This window comes from Hesperophylax consimilis, chromosome 20 (genome assembly GCF_061612785.1).
Source record: "Hesperophylax consimilis isolate HC1 chromosome 20, BYU_Hcon_1.0, whole genome shotgun sequence".
NCBI lineage: Eukaryota > Metazoa > Arthropoda > Insecta > Trichoptera > Limnephilidae > Hesperophylax > Hesperophylax consimilis.
This window is the reverse complement of record NC_142855.1, coordinates 29,414,075-29,424,066: the sequence shown is the minus strand read 5'-3', so window position 1 is coordinate 29,424,066 and position 9,992 is coordinate 29,414,075. Positions and strand designations below refer to the sequence as shown.

At 34.1% G+C, this 9,992-nt stretch overlaps 1 protein-coding gene across 1 annotated transcript in view; it reads left to right on the top strand.

Moving 5' to 3' along the window:
- Window positions 1-1,925: 1,925 nt before the first annotated feature.
- LOC149414510 (salivary endonuclease-like) overlaps window positions 1,926-9,992 on the top strand; it is a 31,974-nt gene continuing 23,907 nt past the window's right edge. The window contains exons 1-4 of the mRNA XM_089644211.1: window positions 1,926-2,283; window positions 4,208-4,389; window positions 4,679-4,970; window positions 5,365-5,618. Of these exons, the coding sequence (XP_089500337.1) occupies window positions 2,040-2,283; window positions 4,208-4,389; window positions 4,679-4,970; window positions 5,365-5,618 (972 nt within the window). The 5' untranslated portion in view covers window positions 1,926-2,039. The remainder of the gene's footprint in view (window positions 2,284-4,207; window positions 4,390-4,678; window positions 4,971-5,364; window positions 5,619-9,992) is intronic.

Sequence of the window (9,992 nt, the reverse complement as noted above, 5' to 3'; positions counted from 1 at the left end):
AAGTGGAAAATTTCCAAACACATGGAAAACATCTATTGTGATCCCGATTCCGAAAGTTGTTAATACCAGAAAATGTGAAGAATTTAGACCTATAAATATGTTACCAAAATACGAACAGGTACTAGAAATTGTAATAAAGAAACAACTCGTTGAGTATTTGGAAAAACATCATATATTATGTGATGAACAATCAGGATTCCGTAATAATAACTCTTGTGAAGCTGCAATAAACATTGTGATTAATACATGGAAGAAAGAAACAGATAATAAAAAAATCACCATTGCAACATTTTTAGATTTTAAAAGAGCATTTGAAACGATAGAAAGGAAAAAACTTTTGGAAAAATTAGAAGATATAGGTCTTTCTGAAGTAGCTCTAAATCTTTTCAAAGAATATCTCCATGAAAGAAAACAGGTAACAAAAGTGGAAAGCTCAGAATCAGAACCGATAGAAAACAACCTCGGTGTTCCACAAGGGTCGGTATTAGGTCCAATTCTATTCATTATTTACATTAATGATATAATTAAAACCATAAAACATTGCAAAATTAGATTATTTGCAGACGATACATTAATCTATATTTCATGTGAAGAATACATAGATGCAATCAATAAATTAAATGAAGACCTACAAAATATAGCGAAATGGCTGAAATTAAACAAATTAAAACTGAATGTCAAAAAAACAAAATATATGGAAATAGGCAACAAAACGCATAACACAGAGTTAAAATTGACAATTAATGGCGAAAAAATTGAAAAAGTAAATGAAATTAAGTACCTGGGTGTGATACTAGATTCAAAACTAACTTTCGCAGCAAATTTTGAATATGTGCTAAAGAAGGTATCTAAAAAAGTCAATTTTCTTAGAAGATTAAGAAATAAACTAAATGGAAACACTACAGAGCTGATTTATAAAACTATAGTTGCTCCACATTTAGATTATTGCTCTACTATGTTGTATTTGGCCAATGAAGGAAACTTGAACAAGCTAGATGTTATACAGAATAGAGCTATGAGATGTATACTAGGAAAAGGAAAATACGCAAGCATAGATCAAATGAGAGAACAGCTAAATTGGATTTCTATAAAAAAGAGACTATTATTTAATGTGTTAATTTTTGTACATAAAATCATGAACAACCAAATGCCAAAATATTTTAAGGATGAAATTGTTTTTAATAGAGATGTTCATAATTACGAAACCAGAAATGTAAATAGGATTAGATTGCCACATATGAAAAAAACAAAATCACAGAACTGCCTAATGTACAAAGGACTAAAAATGTATGATGAAATGCCTGAAAGTCTGAAGAATGAAGGAAGAATGAATGTATTTAAAAAGAAATGTTATATTTATTGTAAAAATATGTAAAATTACAAAATGAAATATGATCTTGTTTATATTAGTTTATATTCAAATGTATAAACTAACTCAATAAATAATAAAAAAAAAAAAAAAAAAATGTCTTCCTTGGACGTCTCCAACTTCTTCTACCTTTCACATTCTCGTCACATATTTTTTCCTTTCTTCGTTCATTCGATCTACATGTCCAAACCATTTAAGTATATCTTTCTCACTACGCTTACATAAGCCACATTTCTCACTGGTTTTATACATATACTTCTCAGGGACATCATTTTTACAGCATTCAATCTACTTTCGAGGCAGTTCCATGCCTCATTGCTATACATCAGGGTAAACAAGGTAGGCAACAGAACTCCATTGTGGACGATTTTTGTTCACCAAAAAATTGACAGATTTACGAATAACAATCCAAATAAGAAAGTTGAATAAAATCCACTCCAAAAAATTTTACTTTTTATTTATTTGATAACAATTATAACAAGATAACAAATTTTCAAAGCAAAACATATAAAACTGCTACAATATCAATTTATATCATTGTGAATCCGACTTCCGCGGTTTCAAAATCAAAAATAAACTGAAATCACCTATTTTGTAAACGTCTAAATCTGCGCCTTTTGGTTTTCGAATCAAATCAATTTTCAAAACGGTCCACGGTGAAGCAGAAAAAATGTGGACGAAGAATTGTGTAATTTTTTTGGCCTTTTTTGTGGCGTGTAATGCATACGAGGTTCCTGAAACTGTCAAGGCTCTCGGCTGGCACACTCTGGACTTCCAGCAACTGCCGACTCCAGCGGACTTGGCTTTCGGACTGTCTGAAGACGAATTTGAGGACTATTTGGACTTCTGGCTACAAAAGAAGACGGAATTGACTCTGAAAAATACCATTATTCAGGATGAAGTTGATTCGAGAGGTCAGTTATTTTTATTGCTTTAAACTACGTTATATTGTAACTAGCTATAGTCCCCGGCGTTGTCCGGTTTTTATTATAATTTAATGGGCAGGCAGCAGCCTGTTGATACACTCACATCTGATTTCACAAAAAGTTTAACAGTAATTAAGTTATTGCCATTGAAAATAAGTCAATCCTTTCTTCCCTCCAAATAAGAATCCAACAGAGCTTTCAATAGATTTATATTGGTAGAGTGGAGGACATGTTGTGGAAGTATGTTCCATGCATCCACTAGTTCAATGCTAGCAATATTTCAAATCCCCGCAGCTATGTAACGAAGCAAAACAAACAAAATAAAGCAAGAATAAGAGAAGATGTTTTTTTGTAAACAGTATTTCAAATCCCCGCAGTTATGTAACTAAGCAATACAAACAAAAAAAATAGAGGAGATGTTTTTTTTAATATGAGATTATTTTGATAAAAGTATTGATAAACGATATTATTGCTATATTTAACTTTATCACATATTTTTTATCATCTCAATTGATTAAAATTGGAGATACCCGACATTTTAAATACGGAGATTAATCCAATTATTGATTATTAACAATGATATTAATACTTAGCAGATTTGTATTGTATGAAGTGACGTGGTCCCGGCGTTGCTCGGGGTTTTGACTGGTTTGTAGTAATGTTTGGAGGTTGTGAGTTCTAGTTTACCTGAAAACTGGGTCAATTTTTAACTACTCAGGTTCATTTGAGAACAATCAAGTAGTACCCGTATAGACCATTTGTTCGATTTTTTAAACATCACATATTATGGACCCATAGAACTTTTTGTATCTTCCTTACCGTCACTGTTAAAAATATGAACTGTAAAACGAGAAAACACCAAGCTTTAAATTCGAATACACAAATTAACCACATAATAATAAAAATGTAAAGCTCTATCAAACCAAAAGTTCCGACCGCAATTTGAGAAATTTTTTTAAAATTTTGTGTTTTTTTATTATCAGTAATTTTACGACAACGTAGGGCGAGTAATTTTTAAAACTTTTTCTTGTTTTCATTCAGAATTTGAATATTTAAAAAATTGTGTAGGTAGTAAATTAAGAAAAATTTGAAAGTGTATTTTATCACACTTTAAAAACAGTTTTTAGAAATATACACACTACACACAAATTCTCTGACTTTTTGACCGGCCCAGATATTCTAAAAGCGCGATCTCCAAACTTAGTATTTAACGGATGACGTTGTGATCTAAGATTTAACTGCCACAGAACAGTGTTTTCCGGAACGCATAGACGTTCAGAGATGTAGGGTGGGGCCATTTCATTGATGGATTTAAACACCATCCAGCACAATTTGTACTAGATTATTTCAGGGCACTTGAGCCAGTGAAAATAACGAAGGTGTTCTGAAATGTGCGAATATTTTGAAACTGGTTATGAGCCGTGCTACTGTATTAAACATTTATTGAAGTTCGTCAGTTTGATATTTTGGAAGGCTGGCATAAATTTCGTTGCCGTAATCGAGACGTGAGACTTCGCAAGAGTTGATGAGTAGTTTTGTTGCCTCTGAAGGAAGGTTTCTTCGGATTGATTAGAGTTGTCTTATGTACTATATATTTGACTTTTCGTGTCAGTTTTGACACCGAGATATTTGACTGTTGTTTTTGGGATGACATCGCTGCCGGAACTATAAATAGGTGAATCTTATTAGAACTGTTGACGTTCGCGTCTACCATCCAGCACAAATTGTACTGTATTCTATGAGGGAACTAGATAGGTTACGAATGAATTCTTCACCAGAAGTAAACCTCCAGGGCACCTAACCATTTTCTTGGATCATAAGTATCCGCAAATCCCATACTTTAGCGAGGAAATCTTTAATTTAATCAGATGTACAAGTGTGGAGTTAATTTTGTACGTATTTTCTATTTTAGCTTCCTGTTCAGTGACTGTGTCGTCTCTGACAGAACCACAGCCCGTGTACGCGACTGGTGGAGCCCTGCTGGCCCCCTCGAGCAACTCTGGCAGTATCGCCTTCTCCGACCGACAGGTGGTCACCATGGCTTGCCCCAGTAGTACCTTGAGCCATTCCTCAACGACCAGCAAACCAGAAGCCGTGAGTAGTATTTTTTTGAATATTGTAAATTTTGTTTTAATCAAAAATTTTCTGTCCCCACGTAGTTATTTCATATCATATTAGGGATTGCGCTAATGATAGGAGATATATTTACATGTTTAATAACACATTTGTTTTTACTAAAAGTTTATCAGGAAACCTAGCAATAATCACTTTTCTACGTGTACCTAATACCTAATACAGCGCTCTCTTATTAGCGTTTGTTCTAGGGCTGGCCCTGTTTGTAGCTTTATCTCCAAAAACTAGTATAACTCGATGTTATTTTCAGAATCTTGTCTGCACCGGAGGAACTTCCTTCTCGGCGTCGAGCTGGCTCTCCGGCACGATAGGTTTCTCCACTGTGGCCTGCACAGCACACTCCAAGCCCACCGAGGCCAAGGGGAGCAGCTGCGTGGACGGAGGCACCATCATCACTGTAGGTCTGACCGCCGCAGGCAAGGCGCACACCATCATGACTATCTGCTTCCACGAGACCAAAGCCGAGGTGTTCTATGTGCTTTATGACCAGAACCCCGATAACGCTGTATACATGTCTGGTGTAGATAGACCTTCCTTCTCACGTGAGTTAAAAAAACATCATATTTTTGCATTAGTTCCCCACACAGCTTGCGTCTTATTTTAGGATGCTGTGTGGGTTTTTTTAACGACTCGAATACTCACATCAATAACTGGAATATGAGTTGAGTGATTGGCTTCGAGTTAAACAACCGTTCTTTGGAATTTTAATACTGATAGATGACGGATTTCCTCAATATGGTATTGACCATCGTCCGTGCTAGACCTCCAGAGACCCTTTTGGAGACGGTCTGTTCTGTTTGGCCTTAACCTTGTCAGAACAGCTGATCTTATGAAATCTCAATAGGAAACTAAGTTTTCGCAGACCTCACAAAGTCTGTTTGATTTTTTATCCACAGTGGGAACCTTTTCAAATGACTTTGTCTTCTTTTTTCATAGAGGGCGCCTTCTACCCCGGCCTGAGTGTGGACACGTTGTATACCCAGGTCTCACAGAAGGCCGCGTTTGACACAATCCTTGGCTCTGGGGCCGCCAACAAGTACATCAATACCACCTACTTCCTTGCTCGAGGACATCTCGCCGCCAAGACCGACTATGTGTTCTCTCCGGCGCAGAGGGCGACCTTTACCTTTGTTAACGTGGCCCCGCAGTGGCAACCGTTCAACGGAGGCAACTGGAACACTCTGGAACAGGTAACCTTCCTGTATCCAAGATGGAGCTTTACGTTACCTGTCTTTAGTAAAATGAGGCAAAATAATTTTTTTAAATAATTTTCATTTAACAATATGATGACAGTAATTATTTCTTAGCCTAAATTTGATAACTTAAAATACAAATAAATAAGGTAGGACAAATCGGTATTAGATATTTGCAATACCTTTTAGTCAAACATTTTATTTTTATTTTGTTGGGTATGTTGGTCATATTGAAATTTAAGTTTTGCATAAAGAAGGCCACGCAGCCGTTTCCCTTAGTGAAAATAGAGGTTTTGGTTGAACAAACGACCCTTTTTCGTGTGACAATTTAATGTTTAAAGTGTACAAACGTTTACGAGCGTTTATCGTATATCCAGACTTTGCACTGGTGCTGACGGGATCAATGACGCAGTTCCTCGGAGCATCTTCCATCGAAATAATGGTAGAACAGGTACAGAATTTTCTCCACCTGACGCCTATGCCCTAAAGATAGCAATTCGTTTGTTAAGATGGGGAATATGTCAAACGCACCGTCCGTTTCTGCAGATGTTTGAAGGCCGCAGTCATTTTCTATCACGTAAGATTAAAGATTAAGTTATTTTATTTAATCTGTGCGACCCGTAGTCACAAAGTAAGCACGCTCTGTTTAAATCACACCCACCAAACATGCCATCGTTACGCTATCTCGAAATACACTTTATTCAAAGAATAATCTTAAGCTGCCATCCATCATTACAGATTTTAATCATATTTACAAGGAGATTATATTGGAAATTCTATATTCAATCAATAACTTAAAAAACAACAACATAGTCTAGTCTCAAATCATTCGCTGTTTTAAGGCGATGCACTACGTCGTGTAATATTTTAAATTGAGCCGCCATCAGTAACAACCCTTACGTCGATGGCGATAAGGTTTAAATTCCCGCTTAACACTATCCGCCTGTTTTGATTTATGCAAGAAAAAAACATGGCCAAAATGTGCATTTTATTTATTATTTGAAAATTTGGTCGCCTAGAAATGTTTCAGATACATAATTAAATACTGCGAGTAGAATACATCTTGGCCTTTGAAATTATCGAGTATTTTTTAGATAGGTTTTTTTATAAGCCCAGAAAAAAATAATGTATAAGGTCTATGAAAACTGCTTTAAACTTCAAAATCTCCTACTTACGAACCCATTTTCGGTTATAATTTTACTGTATAATGTGGAAAATTAATTTATTTACAAAATGAATGAAAAAAAAATTAAATATTTATTCCTGAACATCCACAAAATAAACTAAAAGCGCTTTTTGGCCATGTTTTTTGTTAAGATGATGTTAAGCGGGAATTTAAACCTTATCGCCATCTACGTAAGGGGTGTTATTGATAGCGGCTCGATTTGAAATATTACACGACGTAGTGCATCGAATTAAGCGGAAAATATTGCTCGGGCAATGATGGAAGAGATAAGTCCTTTGCTTTGATAAGTGCTTTGATCTCGAGACGCCCGGATGGGAATCTGACGCATTTGTCCACTCGGTTATTATTCGGTTAAATTGATATGATTTAAAGGTTTACATTTTAAACAAAATACAAATATTTCTATTTTAAAAAAGACAGGATTTTCGTCTAATTCTCTTCGTTTGCGCTGAGACCTAGAAACGTTTTCGTCTTCTGCGCTTGTATAGTGTGTTTGTTAATATAATAGTTAATATTTCAATCCCACGTTATTAATTTGTTTGTACGCAAATTTTTATGAGCTGAAATAACTCATTCTTTATTAGCGGGTTGACATTATATTGTTCCTGGATATTTTCAATTACTATAAGGCATTCTTTAATGGAGATGTTGCTACATAAGGATTTTGAGTATAAAGAAAAGAATTAATTTCTCATTAACATTCCCTTGGGCAATAAACGTATGAGAAAAAAAAGCAACGATACAAACCATCGCGGTTAATAATGGCTATGACATAAATAACATCGAAAAAATTATAATAAACACGAAATATAAAAATAAAATTAATCCAAACTATCCGGTAAATAATAAAAAAATTTAAAAATTTCCATGTCTCGAATTCATCAGCCAAATATACATAAAAATAACAAAAGAAATAAAAAAAGCGATCTTAATATAGCTCTCAAAACCAAAAATAACATAAGAACAAACCTTTAAAACTCTAAAAGTAGAAATCCTAAACTTAATCAATCTTCTATGGACTACAAATACGTATACAAGTGCAAATAAGTTATCCTGCTATTATTTATAATATCTATACCGAAAGTGAGTGATTTGTGTGGAAAGGTGCTCGAAACTGTGAGTTAGATTACAAAAAATCGATTTAATATCCGTAATCCCGGATAACTAAAGTGATTACAAAAAAAAATTGAGAATAAATCTTATAAAACTGTCACTCCATAGTTATCCATAGATAAAAATAAAACTTCTAACTGTCATCACCGGTATTGTACCTCTACTTCAATATCTAAAACCGGGGCAGGTTGTTACATTTAACAGTAAATAATGGCTAACACTAGAGGAAAGGGTGCTAACATTGAACCTGAAGAAAAATTCAGCATAGAAAAAATTACACTGATTTTCGAAAAAAAACTAGATGCTATAAAAAAAGAAATTATTTCAAAAATTGAAAAGCAACAACAGGACACCCAAAAAAGCATGGAGTTTATGAGCAGTCAATACGATGATTTGATTAAAAAACTAGAGTTAACAATCGTTCAAAACAAAAAAATTGAAAATGAATTTATAAACCTAAAAAAAGAGCACCAGGAGAAAAATACTATAATTAAACAATTAGAAATAAAAATTTCAGATATGGAGTACAAAACCCGCTCTAATTATATTGAAATAGCTGGCATTCCACAAAAAAATGGGGAACAGCAAATTGAAGTGGTTAAAAAAGTGGCAGCGGCGGCAGGAGTGGACCTAAAATACAGCGAAATTATAGAGGTAAAAAGGATACCTGATAGGCGAATCAATGCACCACCTAAAATACTAGTGCAATTTTCAGATAAATTGACCAGAGACAAGCTTATTGCAAATAGAAAAAACATCAATTATGCTGCGATCAAAGATATTTCAACTGAAACAATATACATAGCTGAAGAACTGAGCCCTTACCATAAGGAACTTCTTTGGAAAACCAAACAAATCTCAAAAGAAAAAAACTATGCATACGTCTGGCACAAAGAGGGAAAAATAATGGCAAGAAGAAATGCAAACGAAAAAATAATTTACGTTAAACATATAGACGATTTGAAAAACATCTTATAAATAAAATGGCTCAAAATAACAAATATAACAAAAATTAAAAATGGCTGACACTACATTAACCACGGAACCTAATGCAAAAAGAGCAAACTTACCTAACCTATCAACAATAAACAAAAATTTTAACATACTGCATCAAAATATTAGAAGCATAAACAAAAACTTTGACGAGCTACAAATATTAATTAAAAGTTTAAATTTAACCTGGGACATAATTATACTTACTGAATGTTGGTTAACTGATAAACACTACCCTCTACAAATTGATAAATATGTCTCTTACTCCACACTAATGAATAATACAAAGAGTGATGGTGTTATTGCATACATTAAAGAAGACACTGAAGTTGAAGTCAAAGAGATCAATATTAATAACGCAAACTGTCTAAGGATATCAATTGGTAAGGATATAACAGTTCTCGCAATATATAGATCACCTTCTACAAAAAATCTGGAGCCATTCTTAAACTCCTTACATTTTGAGCTTAACTTACTCAAAAATACTAAGAATGTTTTTATTATCGGAGATATAAATATTAGAGATGTGCCGATTATGACTTTCGCCGACTAGCCGACTAGCCGATTAGTCGGTTGTAATAAGACCGACTAGTCGGCTAAGCCGATTACAGTTTCGGGGATAGTTCTAGGTACCCTGAAATGTCGCGCATGGCCAAAGTGTACCTCTGCTGTCCCGCAAGTTCTGTTTACAGTGAGAAGCTGTTCTCTGAGGCCGGAAACATATATTTATTTATTTATTTATAGAATACATGATAATACAATAATACATTTTCTTACATGTGATACATTAAATCACCACACTAGGCGACTGCCTGTCTCGTGGCGACCAATGGTATATAGTTAGTATGTGAGGTATATGAAACAAAAAGAAATCGATTGCTACCAGAAAGGGCAGAAGCTTTAGTCTTCTTACATCATAATTTACCCTTAATTAAAAAATATAAGTAAGTTATAAAAAATATAAGGAGATTATGATATTTTTGGTTGTCACAATTGTGACTTTGATTTGATTAGATTATGTAGGTATGGTTATAAGAAACATGTTTTTTCATTTTTTTTTGTTTTTATCAAACAGTTCA